This window comes from Oryzias latipes, chromosome 10 (genome assembly GCF_002234675.1).
Source record: "Oryzias latipes chromosome 10, ASM223467v1".
Taxonomy (NCBI): Eukaryota; Metazoa; Chordata; class Actinopteri; order Beloniformes; family Adrianichthyidae; genus Oryzias; species Oryzias latipes.
Genome location: NC_019868.2, coordinates 27,114,493 through 27,133,132, shown reverse-complemented (window position 1 = coordinate 27,133,132; position 18,640 = coordinate 27,114,493). Strand labels below are relative to the sequence as shown.

At 39.3% G+C, this 18,640-nt stretch overlaps 1 protein-coding gene across 1 annotated transcript; it reads right to left on the bottom strand.

Annotated features, from left to right (window-relative positions):
* Positions 1 to 7,773: 7,773 nt before the first annotated feature.
* Positions 7,774 to 18,539, bottom strand: LOC101164410 (transmembrane protein 182). Its single transcript, XM_004073657.3, has 5 exons — positions 18,255 to 18,539; positions 11,896 to 12,019; positions 11,653 to 11,751; positions 9,974 to 10,111; positions 7,774 to 9,760 (listed from the first exon to the last, which is right to left on the bottom strand). Exons 1-5 carry the CDS (start codon positions 18,417 to 18,419, stop codon positions 9,540 to 9,542), a joined length of 747 nt encoding a protein of 248 aa, XP_004073705.1. The 5' UTR covers positions 18,420 to 18,539; the 3' UTR covers positions 7,774 to 9,539.
* Positions 18,540 to 18,640: the final 101 nt, after the last annotated feature.

The following is an 18,640-nucleotide window of genomic DNA, read 5'->3' as shown; positions in this document are numbered from 1 at the left end:
CCCACCTCCACAAATCCACACTCACACCAGACTGAAGTTGCTAATTATCCACAGCTGTTTTCTGTTAGCTAACCATCATCCCCAGGATATTTAAGAGTCTGGTTTTCAGATCATCTGTTTGACAACAGAACATTTCTACTTAGATGACAGGAAAGCACTGAACCAACAGAAATGCTTTTAAAGATAAAATGGAGGAGGATTACATATTGAGGACTGAGTGTAGTTATTTCTAAATGTATTGTTTCACTTTTGAGGAAATTGAAGATGTTTATAAAGATTTGAGGTGGAGAATTATTGATGGGCAAAGAAAAGTGGGGAAAAAAAAAAAATTATTAACTAATGAATTAAATGGAATTACTGTACACTACAAATAAATGAGACTCCATATCCAAACTCTGTACCAGTAGGGGGCTGACACGCACCTAAAGGTTGTGTGCAAACTGCCATAAAACAAAAGAAAAAAATAAAGTTTTGAAAAGATGCTTGTTAATATTTACCTTTGCTGCCTCATTCCAAAAAAAAACATTTTTTTTAAATTAACAGGAGTTTGTAAGTTTGATACAAACCAAAAAGGTTTATCAAGTTGTCCTAACAAATGAAATATAAATATTTTTTATTTTTGGATTGGTTAAACATAAAGATTCATTAAGGTTGCTACCTACCACCAACCTCCTCGCCCCCTTTACACCCGCCCTCACTGATTCAGCGGCAGCCACAGACCCCCTCGCTCTCCCCTTCTCCCTCTCTGACTCTGGTCAGAGCTGCATGTGACAAATTAATTAAAAAATATGGCCTATACAGTTTTTTTCTTTTTTGGCTATTCTGTTGCTTCTCCTTTGCAACCATTCTTTTTTTTGGTCACTTTTGGCTGATGAACAGTCTGTAGAATTTTTTTTTTTCCTTTTAATATAATGCACAATTTGCGACAATGACCAACAAGCCGTAGGTCCTGTAGCCATCCCATAATAATTTTAAAACTCTCTCTGACTATTCCAAACACACGTGTTTTGGATTTTGAGCTTTTTATTTTAAACCCCATAAGAGAATTTGACTCCAGTTTTATTTTTGGTTTCTCTCGCTGTGATGTCATTTTTTAATTTTTTAAAAAAAATTTCAGGGTGCGGGGGGGTATTGACTATGCCCAAAGCACATTTTTACCGGGTGCAAGGTGTGCATTTTGATGAGTTTCTGAGTATGTGGCGGGGCGACATTTTCACTTAAACCTGCAGTAAGAAAGACGAATTGCAAAAACAATCAAATATAATTCTTGTGGTCTTTGGGCCATAATAATATGGTGACTGACATGTAAACAGCAGGATTTTAAATTTATTTTCTATGGAATGACTTGTCCCTTTTTCTTTTTTTTGTCTATACGCCCTCTGTTTATTCTCCTTTTTGTTCACTTTGAGGATTTTTGCGATCATTTTTCTTTTCATCTGCAAACTAAACGTTTCATTAAAATCTCTTACAGGACAGACGTGATGACACGATCTCCTTCAGTAATAATTCAGCTATGATATCAGGCTGCAGAGCAGCTTGCTGTACACATTAGTCAGTTACACACACACACACACACACACACACACACACACACACACACACACACACACACACACACACACACACACACACACACACACGTCTGTGCTGATATCACCATCGTGTGTATGTAAGTGATTCCGTCTTTGTGAGGTTAATTGAAGGCAGGAGTGCCAACTGCCTCAGACATAATCTGTGTGTTTGTGTGTGTGTGTGTGCAAGGAGAGCAGGGATGTTCTTGATGTAAAAGCACCCGTTCTTTCATTTTTAAACACAAAAAAACACTAGAAGAAACGCACACGCAACTCTTCTTCTTTATCCCTCCACCTGCTCCTCGTCTACCTCAACTCGGACCAAAATAGAGATTAGCGTTGTCCGCGTGTGTGTTTCTGTGTGTGTGCAGGGGCCTGCTCCTGGGGATTTTGGTTTTACAAAAGAGACAAAAGAAAGCAAGAGTGATGCCATAAGGTTTGGATTTCTCTCATATCAGTTCTTATCAGGGCAGTCATTTTTGACAGGAGAAAAAGCCTTTATCTGGAAAAAACTGGGCCCGTCTGGCCCCTGCATGTGCGCACAACCACACAAAAACACACACACACAGCAGGTAATCGGCTCACTAGTAGAGTTAGGGGGTCAGAGAATAGAAGGAAAGAGATCTTGCCAAGTGTATCTCTCCTCTTTGACTGGATTAAAGCCCACCAGTATTCAGTCCAGGTGCTCCGCAGGATGGAGGGGTGAGGGGGGTTTACGGCGGGTTAATTTTCCTTGCAGCACGGGACCAATTCCTGCTGTTTTCTGTCTAACAAGATCAAACATATATGGGTTACATCCGGCCAAACAGCAAAGAAATATGCTTTAAAAAGGAAAAAAAAAAAGCCTACAAAGAAGCCGGTGGGGGTCTGTCAGGGCTCATTTTCAAAACGTTTATTACTTTATTATCATGTTAACCATTTCTTTATAATAACACCATAATTGCTGGCACTTGAAGTGCAAGATCACGGCTTCCTTAAATGAAGTGATGCTGTGTTTCTGTTGTGGAGGATGACAGGAGGAGACAAAAGAGTTAATTAGCGATGATTAAGCAGAGCTGCAGTCACTGAACAAGGCCCGGTTTGAGCTTTGGTAATTGCTTCCTTTCCCTTCCCGTAATTCCCCCTCACTGTCCTCCCCTTTCTCCCCAACCGCATCTACATATTTGGCGCTCCTGTCCCATCCATGCATGGGAAAGTTGGACTTTTCTCAAAAAGAGGGCTGGAGGGCCCTCTGTTGGCTGCTCGGGGGGCCTCTGCCACCTTAATGGATTTACTGCAAAAACCAAATACACAACTGTAATCAATGCAGAGGCTGCATGAGGACTTTTCTTTTTTACATTTCATCAAGATTTTACTGTCAGCTTTTTATAAAACAGAGTCAAAAAACCAACTTTGCTCTAAAAGCAGAATGACATTATTATTTTATGATTAAAAATCTAAATCATGGCTATTTCTAGACATGCATTATGCATCCAATAGACGTCCTGAGGGCCCATTGGACAAAGCCGATAGGATCTCTTGCAGACGACTTTCCCACGGCTAATCCCATCATGCCTTGTAAACAAGCTGCCATTTTTCTCCAGTAGGGTTTGTGTTAAATAGTGTGATTAAATAACAGGAAGAATAAATTAGAAGGCACATTTATGGTAGTTTTTTGCGCTCTAAAGCAGTGGCTTCCAACCCTCTGTGGACGAGTAACGGTTTGTGGGACAGTTGGTCAAATGAGGAAAAGGACACCATATATTTGACCCGTTTTATTTACAATCTGATTCTGAAGGAAGTTTAATTGACTACACCTGACTGAGTCTTTAAGCACGTCAAGTCGCTCGGTCATAAATGCTTCCGTTAGTGTTCCGAACGCTAAATTGAAACCCCAAATTAACAAAAAACAAACTTGTTAGAAAGGTTTATTTTCACAGAAACGAGACAATGAAAAAACAGAAGAGCCTTTGACCTTAAAGAAAAAGCTGCTTTTAACAGATCAAAATCTCCAAATATGGATTTATTGTGACAGTTGGTTCCACAGACCACAACAATAACGCACAATATTCAGCAACCAGCTTTCTAATATTACGAGGATGCTGCTAATAAAGTTGTTCAAACAGCGGATTCACATTCATGATCATAGTTAGAATAAATTGTGCGTTGCATCTTAAGTCAAGTTGGCGTCTTATTTTTTTTTCAAACTTCTACTTTGTGGGTTAAGAGAAAATCTTTATGCATTTTTGTTTATGGTTTCTACACAAAATCTAGTGTAGAAATAAAGTTTAAACCAGTTGCAGATATTTTACCAAGGATAAAGATAATCAGTCCCTTCCAATGTTTGGGGAACTGGAGGCTAAAAAGAACCCCGACAAACTGGACGCTCACTTCAGCCTCGTTCAGGCAAGTTTGTTAAAATATTGTCTGACTTTGAAACCAGTCTGTGGCCCGAAAAAGGTTGGAAACCACTGCTTCAGAGGCCATCTTGCAAATTTTCAACAATGGAATAGAGGACAGTATTAGTAAAGACGCGTACGAGAAGACCTAGAATGCTGGAGGAGAATATGATGGGGTTTAAAAATGGGATTACTTTGGTGAAAGTGACTGTTCAATGTGCGTTGTCATGATTTTACTTTGTTTTTTGTGTAAAATGTGCAAGTTGGGTGGATTCAGCAAGTTCTGATGATTGACTGAAGGTAAAGTTGCAGTTTATTTTATATCTGGTGATTTAAGGATTTTAATGGACAGCTAAATATATCCCAAGGTTTGATGGCTACAAGCAGATGTGTAGGAGACCTCTATGTGCAGATACACTATATCAGTGTTTTTCAACCTTTTCTGAGCCACGGCACACTTTAACCTTAAAAAAAATCCCGCGGCACACCAGCATCCAAAAATTTAAAAAAAAAGGAGAAACTCATAGTCTGTATTGATCTACAGCCCCTCCACAATCTCACATGCATTTTTGAGATAATTGTTACAGAAAAAGCTGGAAACTGCAGCTGTTTTTTTTCTAAAAGATGCAATAAAGGATAAGTTAAAATATTTAAAAACAGTTTGATGTGTGTTCGTTGGTTTCAAGACGTTTAACAACAGATCTCCGTATGCGCTGTCACTCTCACAACCCAATGCATCATGGGAGATGTAGTGCATTAAACGGCCGGAGATCGGTTTTCGGAGCTTCATTGTTTTGTTCACTTGTTCCACGGTCTGATACCGGATTCTGTGGGAAGCTACACCGCTAAAGACGAGCTTTAGCTGGTATTTTTTGTTAGAACTGAGCGACTTTACGAGCTAAATCGGGACAAGGAAGTGAAGACTTTAACCACTTCTGATTGGTCAGACTGATGACATGTGATTAAGCCCCCAGGGATGATTGGTGGAGACAGTTAAAGGGACGGGCCGTTTCCAAAATACAGCCGAAGGTGCAGCTGAATCGCGGTACCTTATCAAAATGTCATCAATAAAATAAAATAAACGCAAAGAAAAAGTATTTTATGATCTTTTATATTCCTAACTCCTCAGTGTTTTATCAGGGCCTGTTTGGATGAACACAGAGCTGAAATCCTGGAGATGGACAATGTTTTTAGATCAGTTAATGAGGGCAATTTCCCATGGCACACTTGACCATCTCCCACGGCACACTGGTTGAAAAACACTGCACTATATGACCAAAAGCATTCGCTAACCCATCCAAATGATCAGAATGTCCTAATCAGGTGTCCTAATCACTCGGCCTGGCCGCAGGTGTATAAAATCAAGCACTCAAGACTGTTTTCACAAACATTTGGGAAAGAATGGGTCACTCTCAGGAGATCAGCATTTGGGAACAACAGCAACTCAGCCACCAAATGGTAGACTGCGTAAACTGACGGAAAGGGGTCAGCGGATGCTGAGCTCATTGTGCAAAGAGGTCGCCCACTTTCTGCACAGTCAGTTGCTACAGAGCTCCAAACATCATGTGACCTTCAGATTAACCAGAGTACAGTACACAGAGGGCTTCATGGAATGGGTTTCTATGGCCGAGCAGTTGCATCCAAGCCACACATCTCTAAGTGCAATCGGATGCCGTGGTGTAAAGCACGCCGCCACTGGACTGGAGCAGTGGAGATGCCTTCTCTGGAGTGATGGATCACATTTTTCCATCTTGGCAATCTGATGGACGAGTCTGGGTTTGGAGGTTGCCAGGAGAACGGTTCATTTCAGACCGCATTGTGCCAGAGTGTAAAATTTGGTGGAGGATTAATTATGGTGTGGGCTTTTTTTGAAATTTGGGCTTGGCCCCTTAGTTCCAGTGAAAGGAACTCTGAGAACGTCAGGACACAAAACTTTTTGGACAATTCCATGCTCCCAACCTTGTGGGATCAGTTTGGACCGGGCCCCTTCCTCTTCCAACATGACTGTGCACCAGTGCACAAAGCAAGCTCCAAAAAGACATGGATGGCAAAGTCTGGTCTGGATGAATTTGATTGGCCTGCACCGAGTCCTGACCCGAGAGCCAGGACTTCTCCACCATCATCAGTGTGTGACCTCACCAGCACGCTTTTGGAAGAATGGACAAAAATTCCTATGAACACTCCTCAACCTTGTGGAAAGCCTTTTCCAGAAAAGTTAAATACTTCCACAAACGACAACCCTCTCTGACTGTTTTACAAACACTAAACTGCTGACTGCTACACATGTGTGCAATAACCGGGTCTCTGTGCAATAGTCCACAATATTTATTATGCTGCGCTCATTGCAACTCAACTAATTCTATTTTGTTCACACTGTATTTAATTGTTTCTGTACATATTGCACATACTTTTGATTTGATTAGATGTGATTTACTGTATTTTTATTTTATTTTATTTTCACCACTCCAAGGCTGCTACAGTTTCCTTGTATTACCATGCACAGTGACAAGAAATTATTCTGATTCTAAAAGCGAAACAAAATAAAGTTGTCTGAGGTGTCCAGCCTCTTTGGATGTATATTGGTTATCCAATGGACATTTTGTGCCCGGTGGGTTTGGGCATCACTGTTAAACTCAGGTTAAGACTTTGATTCACGTTTGAGAAAATCCTGAGCAAACGCCTCTCAAACAAAAAATGTATTGAGTATTAAGCAACAGTTTTACAGCCTGAACAGGATTTTCTTTTCTGAAAGCCGACCATCTGCAACAGCTGGATTAAATGGGAAGTTGTCACAACTGATGACAAACATTTATGTTGTGGTATGATGTGACTTTTGGTGACATTTCAGACTGAGAACTTCAAAGTTTATCAGTGTAAAAGGACCAATGTTGCTGCAAATGGCTGTTTTGCTTTTTGCAGTTGGATTGATAGTCAGGTTTAATTTCCTTTCTGTTTTCCAGCTGTTTCTGGATCAAAAGCACACTGAACTGATTAACTTATGTCACAAATTAAACAAAAAGTTACCTTTATGGTAAATTCTTTAAAACAAACTTTCAATCTTCCTTTGATGGTTTTGGTGACAGACAAACAACAAATTCTCTCACAATTTTGTGTAAATTTTAGCACAACTATTATTCGTGGAAACTAAAACAACTCCTGGATAAATAGAAATATATTGATTTTAATAGAAAATGTATTTGAATTGAAATAAACTAATTATAAAGGTTAGAGATTAAAAAATGCTTAATAAAAATACATTATTAATGAGAATATAGTCCAAATATTGAGAAACCGTTCAAGAAATGCCCACATTACTGCCAAAACAGTCAGAAAATATATGTTTGATACAGATTCATCACATTAGTTGTACACTTCCTCATAAATCTATACATCCCTAAAGTTTGGAAGTCCGGGAAATGTAACTTTATTTGTACTGCATGAGATGCTTACAGTATTTACATTATAATCATTTGTTCTGAAATGTTGAAATATTTAGGAAAAAAAGATGCTTAACGTGTCTTTATGATTTCCTTAAATTGTTTTAAGCCTGTAAAGCAGTTTGCATCACTGTTAAATGAAAAGTGCTTGATAAAGTTTAATTTGATACGAAGCAGACAAATTAAAATAAATTAAAAAGATAAATGGTGAGGAAAAGTGGGAAAAAAAGTCAAAAATAAATATATGCTTCCACTTTGTCTTTAACAGTAATTTTGGAAGAGTTTTTGGTTTTTATTTATTTATTTATTTTATAAAAAGCTGCTAAAATCAAACACAGTACTGTGATTGCAAAGGAAAAACTGTTAGAATAAACAAAACTGCTGGTCTTATGGTTTAATTGTGTCTTTATTGCTGCATACACTGAAAAAAAAGCAAAATGTTTTTCACATCACATCATTTAAACTGGTTAAAACAGACAGGAGAACAATGAAACAAATGTGTTTTAACATTTTTCCCCAGACTATTTTTTCTGATAAAAGTGAAATAGAATTGTGTGGGACAAGAAAAACAAAAGGGTGAGACATAAATCGGTTTGAAAGAGGCAGGTGGTCGACATGGAGCGCACCAACCCCAAAAACAGCTGTTCATTTCCCAAAGCTGCCCCGCCCCCTCAGCACACCCCTCTAATCCATCCTTTAGCTCCACCCACAACCGTCCCTCCTAGACAACTGTCTCTCCCCCGCCTCCTCCCTCTTGCTGATGATCCTTTACCAAAACAAGTGAAGGAAAATTTGACGTGTGTCCAAAGTGTATTTTTGCTATAAACTCCGTATGAAGTTGTTCTGCTATCATGGTTTCTGGCGTTGTTTTATAAAGTGTTTTTCGTAACCATGTGGCCCTGCATGGCTCCGCCCCCTAAGACAATGCAGATCCTAGGATCACAGGACTGCAACCAAGGCTGCAGCTCCTCGAGTGTTCCTGAAGGTGGACTGGCCCACTTGAAGAAGCATATCTTCAAATCCGTTGACTGAACATGAGAACTGGACTGAGTGACCCCCCCTCCCTCCCTCACCTTCCAAACAGGAAGTCCCTGCAGACCCCAAGAAGCCAAAATCCCATCGAGAAGCTGTTATTACTCAGTCATTCTGTTTGCCAGAATAATCATTCTTGCTCTGATACCCTTTTAACATGTTCTTGATAATTCTATTTTTTCATATTTGTCTTTATTGCAAACTATGTAAATTATAAACTGACCTCAATAAAAGTAGGAAGTTGAACGTTTGAAACCTTTGACAGATTTTGGCGATATGATCAAATTCCTTGACTAATCCCCAACTACTAAAAAACTATTTATTTTTAAACGGCAAATATGTCACAGATTATGTCACAGATTTTGCAAAGAAAAAACTAATAAATACTAAACAAGATTTTAGAAATAACAATAATAAATCAGATTTTACAAAGACTATTTATGAATCCACTGTGTTCTGATGATGAATATATGGATGGTATACCAAAAAAAACCCATAGAAAATTGAATGCATTTTTTAAGACGAAAAACTGTTCAAACACAGGGCATTGTAGTCTTTTTTTGCTAATCCAGTGAGTAAACTTCTGGGAACTTCTTGGAGTTGTAGATTCGGACAGCACTAGAAAATGACAAACACACTATATAGTGCACTACATAGCGAGTAGTGAAGGAATTCGGACATGGCCTTAGACTAACTCAGATTAATCACTGACCATTTCTGGTTCCAACATGGCGACACCCGTATCGTTGAAAAATGGTGACCGAAATGACTTAATTTTATTGGAGCCAGAAGAGCCATTTTCTATGTCAGACTCACTCAGTCCAGTCCTCAATTACAGCCAATGGTCTTGACCTTAGGTTTTATTGTCGACAAGAGAAAATACCTACTTAAAAAAAATGTATTCATCTTTCATTTCATTTTTACACAAATCTATGCTATATCATTCTGTCTTTTGTTTAACTGACAACTTATATTGTTTTTGCTTATGTATTTTTTAAAGATTAATTTCTGTGAACGATGAAATTATTTTGACAGGAACTTCACGTCCTGTAAGTGCGTGGCGAGTTCCAGTGAAGGAAGTAAAAAGCTTGGTCTGCTCTCCCGCTGGCTGCAGGAGTGACTCATTTGCTGCCACTCAGCGCTCGGCCCACCAGCATGAACACCAACCCAGAGACGAGCACCAGAGGGACGCCGGCTGCCGCCGCCATGAAGGAGGGGCCGTAGAGCACTGAAACCTCTGCGTGTGGACACGACTCTCCCCTCTCCTGCAGGATGTAGCGGGCCACGTCCACCGCCTCCATCCACAGAACGTACAGCAGGAGCGTGGACAGGAACAAGCAGGCTGTCCAAACACAAAGAGAAGCTTGTTTGTATGGAAAAGGGCAGATCTTCTCTGCAGAGAAGCATCTGTGTTTCATGGTGGGAGCGGCGTGAACAGCTGACAGACGCCACGGCTGCAACACATGTTTATGGCCAAACATTCATGTTTTTCACGCTGCTGCCCGTTTCACACCACAAACGCTCCACAGAAACACGCTGCTGTCTTTAAATTTACCAGCACTGATGAGGAAGGCTCCACCCAGCTTGTAGAGTTTGTGGCTGATGAAAGGAACGCCACACACCAGGAAGAAGCCTCCAGTCAGGGCAGAAACCAGCCCGAGGATTACCAGCACGGTCCAAAAACCACGAAACACTGAGGGAGAGACGCACAACTATGGAATATGGAAGAGGATTAGGACCATGGAGAAAGAAAAAAAGAGGGCATAGAAAATTCTGACTTTGAGATTAAAGTCAGAATTTGTAGATTTAAGAATTCTGTCAGAATTCTGAGAAAAAGTCAGAACTCTTAGAAATAAATCAGAATTCTTTCATCTTGGAATTATGACTTTTTTCTCAGAACTAAATCTGAGGTTAAAGTCAGAATTTTTAGATTAAAGAATTCTGTCAGAATTCTGAGAAATAAACCAGAATTCAGAGATTAAAGTCAGAATTTTTTAATCTTGGAACTCTGACATTGAGATTAAAGTCAGAAATTGTAGATTTAAGAATAAACCAGAATTCAGAGATTAAAGTCAGAAATCAGAGATTAAAGTTAGTATTCTTTAATCTCAGAATTCTGACTTTTTCTCAGAACTAAATCTGAGATTAAAGTCAGAATTCTTAGATTAAAGAATTGTCAGAATTCAGAGAAAAAAGTCAGAATTCAGAGATTAAAGTCAGAATTTTCTATGCCCTTTTTTTTTCTTCTCCATGGTCCTAATCCTCTTCCGTACACAAACATCTAAGCTTTGCATGAGATTTCACTGACACCAGTCAAGGCATTTTGAAATGCATGTCCATGTTCTATTCCGGGGGCCAAATGCAGCCCATTAAGCTATTTAATGTGGCTCAGCTGGGACAAATTATCCTTGTTATGTTTTACTTTCCCTGTGATTCTGGTGCACTACAAATAAATTGATCTTTCAGGTGCAAAAATGTACTCTGCATTCATGTGGTGGTGGAAGTTGTTGGTTTTCTGATTTTCCTAAATCTTCTGAATTGGATTTGCATTTTCCCAACAGCACATAAACACAACATTTCTCTAAATTTAAGTTCTTGCCTGACGGAACCTATCGGTCCAATTGGCACTAATATGAGAACGAAAGCCACAAATCTTGTAATAACTCCTCCAAAACGTTCATTTTTTTGTCCAAATTTTTAGTGTTTTGGCCCAGGTTATTTCTCACACTTATAAAGTGGATCAACAAAACACTCCATGGGTCTGAACCTGGTCCGGCCCTTCTGTCACATTTTTGAACCCCTTGTGGCCCACGAGCCTAAAAGTTTGTCCACCCCTGTTCTATTCTATGCAAATGATGAAATCATTTCATTTTTAAATAATGATTATTAGCACATCTTATGTTTGCTCTTTTGATGTATGAAATTTTTTTGTCACAAACCGATGCTCAAAAACATAAATATTCATAGAAATAAACATGTCCTTACAATATTTAGAACAACTCAAACTTTCATTAAACAATCAAGAGAAATCAAGAATTTAAAAAGTTTCCTTTCCTTTACCTCCGTCATGTAGCAGATGTTTTTTTTTTGTTTTGTTTTTTTACAAGTTTGGCAGAAATTCTGATCTTTGACGTTTCACACAGTCAGGAAGTGGCGATCATTTTCTATTTGACCTGCTTGAAAATTCCTCAGAGGTTGCTGAACAATGTGAAGATCTCGTGTGTGAGGGCTCACCTGCAGTTGCGTCATAATTTGGATGAGGAATCGGTCCCAGAGCCACAGGTAGGGGGAAGAGGTAACCATGGACACACAACTTGGATTTCGGCTGATTTGCTAGTTGTAAAGAGAAAAATAAAAGGTAAAAGTCGTAAAATAAAACCTGTCAGTGTCTATTTTTACAACACACGTTCCTGTGGGGCGTGTAGTCAGTCAGGACTGCGTGGAGCAGCCAGACAGCCCGTGTTTTAGCTCACATACTCAAGAAAGTGGTCAGGACGGCGTGTGCTGAGGGCTCCATCTGAAACGCGCAGCGCCAGAAAAATCCTTCGTGGAGCAGAGTGAGGGAAGACGGCGAGGCAGTGACGACTTCTTCAGACGCCATCTAAGAGGGGCGCAAACGTGCATCAGAGAAGACGACAGTCAAACGTTTCTTATTCTCAGGCTTGTCAACACGTCTACAGCTGCAGCAGCATCACACATGGTTCTGACTGAGGCCTGCTGAGCGTTTTACATGGGAAACTATTGGGGAGTGCCGAGTGCCACTCACTTGTCAGGAGGATGACTTTGAATAAAACAACTTAAATGATCTTGAATTTGAAACGAAGACACCAAAGGGTCTGTGATGCTGCAAAAGGTACTCATTGCAGTGTGCTTGGTGCAGTTTTACACAAGTGGAGGTTGGAGATTAAAGGCCTTTCTCAATCTGACTCCATTTTTTAAAGTCTCCGGAAAAGCTTTGACGGAATTAAGAGTGTTGATATGACATTTTAGGAGAAAAGGAACTTGAAATGTTTGTAGGGAATCAAGATTAGCTTGTTCTTTCAAGCAAATTATACATTAAAACATAAAAAGTACTAAAAAGGGGGACAGCAATGTAATTTGAGTTTGCAGTGTAAACATTGGCTGGCAGCAAGCTGTAGAACAGTGACACCTAATGGCCAAAAACTGAATTTATTTGAGCCTTTTTTTTAATCATAGAGGTCAGCGATTGTAATTGGTCAAATGAGGTTTGTGCAAAGATGGACTTTGCTGATTATTTAAATTGTTAAAAACTAAACCACTGATCGTCTCTGTGCAAATATTCTCGTTTTTTGACAGGTGAGATCACAAAAACTATTTGAATCTCATGATTTCCATAACTTTAGATGAAGTGTGGGTATGTTTTTTTTTCTTTCAGAAGCAAACAGAGGAAACATAATTGGAAGTCTGGGGCAAAAATAAGATTTTGTATTTCTGTCAAAGTGTTCATAAAATCCCAAAAGTGTACAGATTGCTCTGATCTGAGTTGCAGAATGTGTGCTGTTAAAATAACATCACACAAGGGGCTCAAGTAATCTATGGAAGTCTATTGTGTCCCATTTAAAAAGAAAAAAAAGAGGTAAACGAAATGTGCTGCTCCCCAAAGTCGCATTTCTGAAGTATTTCTCCTGTGCTTCTCACAAACCAGCATTACTATAAATTATCCATGAAACCAATGATTCTGCAAAGTTGAATATTTAAAAAGATCTACAGACAGTAACGTTTTTCACACTGCAATAAAGTTGGCCCTAAAAATTGGAGAAAAGACCACAAATCCTTAGAGGAAAATCACAAAGCAGTAAAATCATCTTTTCAAACAGTCATTTTTAATCTAGAAATTCTGCACCAGCACTCAAAAGTAGGAAAATAAAAAAGTTAACTGTTAAAATTATATGTCATACGGCCCATTATGGGTACAATTGTTTGTACTTTTTGAGGCTTGTACCTAAGTGTAGTTTATTCTGATCGTCATTTTAGAGTAAAGTGCGAATAAAATAATGAGTGACCTTGGAAAAAATTGACCCATCTCAATTACTCTAAAAGTATTCTTAAAACATAAATATAGTTTTCAAAATACGGACGATGAACTTGCCAAATTTTTTTGAACTTTAAAATAACATCCTAAAATCGAACAAAAAATTAATCAAATTTGGGGTGTTTTTTTTTTTTTTAGTCTTAAATCAAAATTTTCTATAGCCAGTAATATGGAGCAAAAAGATTTTGACTTATTTTAATAACCCCTTCATTTCTAGATCCTTCTAATGAGACAGAAAATGTTGATTTTGAGAAAAGCCTGTAAGAGTGCAGCACAAAAAAAAAGTTAAAACAACAACTTTAAACCAGATAAAATATCTTGAATGTCTAAAAACAAAGTTTTAAATCTTTCTGAGTATCAAAAGAATGTAGTGTGGTGATGCTGTAGCATAGTTCTGATCTGGCTTGGGTCATTTTTATCTGCTAGTTTTCCAATCCCATTAAGATCTGCCATCTTTCCTTCACTGCGTATTTATGTCACAGTTGTTGAATTCTCTCTTTCAGTCTGGATCCAATTAAATAAAGCTCGCTGCTAAATTTAGTAAAACTGCGTTCTTTATTTGACACCATGACTGGAAAAAGGGTTCTTAACAGGAAGTAAAAAATACAGAACACAAGATGCTTTTACCTTGAAAAAATATTTTAAAAACAAAATTAAATCTTGAAATCAACAATAAACATATTTAGATATATTCCTCTGACAATTGGAAATATTATGTCTTAAAAGAAGCATGTATTGTAAAAAAAATTGTATTTCTTTGACCCAAATGCTTATGCTTTTCCCCAAAAAACACATTGAGATCAAAATATAATAACTTCTTTGTGTTATTTATCTGCTCACATGCTTTAATTTAGAAGTTTAACATTTCATATGGACCCAGATTTAATTAAAGTTTTTTTTTTCAGACAAAATTTATCTTTATTTTATTTCTGGTCTTCAAATCAGAAACTGACAGTAATTAAAAAAATGCTTTTTTTTTCAATTATAGGTAAAGAAATGAAAGTGTTTCCCATTTCATTAAATAGGTCATTTGCATTTTTTGTTATTATAAAGGTTTAAAGATTGCAGGCCTATTGGTTGGCCCTCATCCATTTTCACCCCTCTTTGCAAAACATTTGGACACCCTTGGTTGAAATCAAATCAAATCAAATTAAGCTTTATTGTTAAGATGGCGCTTCTGATTCATTGCACAGCGCAAAGCGCTTTAACATTAAAAACAAAAAAAACACAATATTACAGTAAAAGCTTAACCCACCCTTTACCCTTCCCACTCCCCTCCGTTAAAACATATGACCCATGACCCCCACGTACAATGAATGACTATGTAGCTTCTAAAAAAATAAATAGATAAATGTAAGGCTTGGCTCTTTGGGAATCTCTACATACCAGGAGCCAGCTTGGCCATGGGAGCATCGCCACAGCGCCCACCCAGACTGGGACAGCAAGGGGGTCCACTTCACAGCCGTGAAGCTGCAAAGTTAAACTCCAGCCGCCCCAGCAAGGGCGACAACCGCGGCAACAACCACCGGCCTAGCCGGCAAGCCCTGGAGGAAAAGATCCTCACAAGAAACACTGGGGCTAAAATCACGATAAGATACTAAAATTAAAGACATAAGATGCATATAAAAGCATAAAATTGAGAATAAGATGCATAAAATGAAAATAAATATATAAAATAGCCTATACTAAAACTAAAAGAATAAATTAGCAGTTAAAATCAAATTAAAAGCTAAATTAAACAGGTGGGTCTTGAGCCTCTTCTTAAAAACTTCTACAGTCTCTGCGGCCCTGAGGTTCTCCGGCAGGCCAATCCACAGGCGAGGACCGTAATGGCAGAACGAAGCCTCACCATAAGTTTTGGTCCTCACCTTAGGAACAACTAAGAGGCCAGCACCGGAGGACCTAAGGGTCCGCAAGGGCTCATAGTTTAAAAGAACAGCATTTAAATAAGAAGGCCCATTTATAAACCATTATAAACATTTATAAACCATTAAAAGAATTTTAAAATCAATCCTGAAACGCACAGGGATCCAATGCAGCGATTTTAAAACCTGTGTAATGTGTTCCCGCCCTCTGGTCCTCGTCAGAACTCGAGCCGCTGAGTTCTGCAATAGCTGTAGATTTGAAATAGACTTTCTGGATAAACCAGAGAGCAGAGCATTACAATACTCTAAACGACTAAAAATAAAAGCATGCATCAGCACCTCTGTGCTGGCAAGAGAGAGGAACGGGCGGACTCTGGCAATGTTTTTGAGATGATAAAATCCTGTCTTTACGACATTTTTGATATGTGGGATAAAATTTAACTCGGAGTCAAAAAGTACGCCCAGGTTTCTAACACATTGAGAAGGTTTATAATAATTAAGATGAGGTAAAATCATCTCTCTTGTCTTCAGAACCGATGATTAGAACTTCAGTTTTGTCCTGGTTGAGCAGTAAGAAAATTTCCGCCATCCATGACTTTATATCTAAAATACAGTTTAAAAGAGTGTTGACAGGTTCAAGGTCATCAGGGGACACGGCGATGTAAAGCTGTGTATCATCAGCATAGCTGTGAAAGTCAACGCTGTATCTCCTTTTCTTTTTTTTAATATCTTATTTATTTATTTAAGTGAGACAACAAAACAACACAAAACAAAACAACAAACACTTGAAAAAACAGATCTGACAAACACAGACAGCTACCAATACTAACACATAAAGTGTGTGTGTGTGTGTGTGTGTGTGTGTGTGTGTGTGTGTGTGTGTGTGTGTGTGTGTGTGTGTGTGTGTGTGTGTGTGTGTGTGTGTGTGTGTGTGTGTGTGTGTGTGTGTGTGTGTGTGTGTGTGTGTGTGTGTGTGTGTGTGTGTGTGTGGGTGTGGGTGTGGGTGTGGGTGTGGGTGTGGGTGTGGGTGTGGGTGTGGGTGTGGGTGTGGGTGTGGGTGTGGGTGGGTGTGGGTGTGTGGGGGTGTGTGGGGGTGTGCGGGTGTGCGGGTGTGGGTGTGTGTGCGTGTGGGTGTGGGGGTGTGCTAGCGTGTGGGTGTCTGTGTGAGATCTAAGGCCAACGAGAGAGAATTCCATCCCCAAGCTTGATCTAACCGTAACACATTCTGTTAACGGTTAACGCCGTATCTCCTGATGAGGCAACATATATAAATGAAAAATTATTGGGCCTAAAATCGACCCCTGGGGAACCCCACGTATCCATACTTGCATTAAAGTGTTGACCTGTAAAGTAAGAGTAAAACCACTTAAGAACATTTCCAGAGAGGCCCACTAAACCCTTAAGTCTGTCTAATAAAATCTGGTGATCTACTGTATCAAAAGCGGCACTAAGATCCAGCAGCACCAGAACAGAAAGTTTCTGTGAGTCATAGTTTAATCTAAGATCATTAACGATCTTTAAAAGAGCCGTCTCTGTACTATGGTTTGTCCTAAACCAGACTGATACTTTTCTAAAATGTATTGGATAATTAAAAACTGAAAAATGTAGTTGAGTAGCGACACTTTTTTCTATAATTTTACTTAAAAATGGTAAGTTGGATACGGGTCTGTAGTTATCCAGAGTTTTCGGGGTATAATGACTCTTCTTCAGAAGGGGCCTCACCACCGCCGTCTTACAGGCAGAGGGGAAGACCCCCGTCTGAAGAGAGCAGTTAACTATTTTTAAAAGCTCTGACTCAAAGAATCCATGAAATTTTTGAAAAAGTGAAGTGGGAATGGGATCTAAAGGGAGGTTGTAGTGTTTACTTGGGATAGAACTCGACCAAGCATCTCCGCATCAACCAGGACAAAAACTCCCCAGTGTTTCTTCTGGTAAAAACAATGCTGGAGGTCTGTTAAGATCAGTGTATTGCACACATGAAATGTTTGATCTTATAGCATTGATTTTACCCATGAAGTGTTCTGCAAAGTCCTCACATGCAGCATTAGATGATTGCATGGAGGGAGGACTTGTTGAAATCTGTTTATTAAAATATCAATTGTTTTAAAAAAAGAACATTTGGGTTATTTTTATTTTCTGAAATGATTTTTGAAAAATATCAAGTTCTGGCCCGTTCAAGTGAGTTATTGTAGATTTAAAGTTCTTCTTTTAAATTGTTAATTTCGTCTTCCTGTATCTCCTCTCTGCTCTCCTGCAGTTCTGACGCTAAATGACATCAGTTTTCCATGGGATTTTAGGAGTGCTTCTTAATGTTTTTGTCTCGAATGGAGCCACTGCATCTATGGAAGACTGAAGTCTGTTATTAAAATGATCAGCAATGAAATCACAGGGTGCAGGTAAAATCTGAACAGGAGTTTGCTTAAAAATATCAATAAAACTTGCAGCCACTTCAGGAGTTAAATACTGTTTCCTGGTATTCCTGGTGGCATCAAAGAACACACAATAATGATCTGATATGGCCAAGTCAACAACAGAAGACACCCCGGTGGACAGACTGTAAGTCCAGGTCTGTCCTCTGTTGGGCGTTGGTTGTCAGACATGTGTAAAATGCAAAGAATGATCTGAATGATCACAACAAGTCGTTTCAAACGACTTTAAAGTGTTCTAAATCCTCTGGAAAACAAAAAGACGGGATCCTTTCAGAGCAGACACACAACCTGGAAAAAAAGGATTAAGTTTAAAATGATCAAGGGGGAACTCCAGTAGCAATAGTGAGATGTTTTTTCTCTGAATACAGCACTAGTTAAGTAAATCTTTTAATATCATAGACTGTTGTGGATCACACGCCTCTGTGTACACAAACACCGATCAGGTTCCACTCCAGTCCTTTTTGTGGCGATGGCTTTCACACGTCTCACCTCAGTCTTATTCGCGTCGTTGTCCACAGTCAGACTTTGAGAGGTGTAAGATCCGCAGTCGTCACTGGCTACCAGCCAGTAGTCTGTACCAAAGGCCAGGAAGAAACAGAGGGTCCCCACGACCCCAAACATCCCCCCAGCCAAGGCTGCAGCTCCCACCCTCATGCCTGCAGCCTGTTGCTCTCAGAGTCTGCTGTGAAACCCGCGTCCGAGCTGCTGTCCCGAAGAAAGCAAGCGGTCGGCCGCTCCCTGGCATGCTGGCCGCTGTGGGGTAAAGACGCCGGGATGGGGTCAGACCGGGGAGGGGGGGAAGCAGGAGTTATTCTGGGAGGCCGTAAGCTCGTCCTGTTCAAATTACCAGTGGGTGTGCAGCGTGTTTGTAAAAG

Excerpts from the sequence above, each read along its gene's own strand:
- LOC101164410 (XM_004073657.3), bottom strand. The coding sequence starts at position 18,419 with ATGAGGGTGGGAGCTGCAGCCTTGGCTGGGGGGATGTTTGGGGTCGTG. Across the intron at positions 12,020-18,254 it reads ACGACGCGAATAAGACTGAG|ATGGCGTCTGAAGAAGTCGT; the intron begins GTGAGACGTGTG and ends CGCCCCTCTTAG. Across the intron at positions 10,112-11,652 it reads AAATTATGACGCAACTGCAG|TGTTTCGTGGTTTTTGGACC; the intron begins GTGAGCCCTCAC and ends TCTCTCCCTCAG.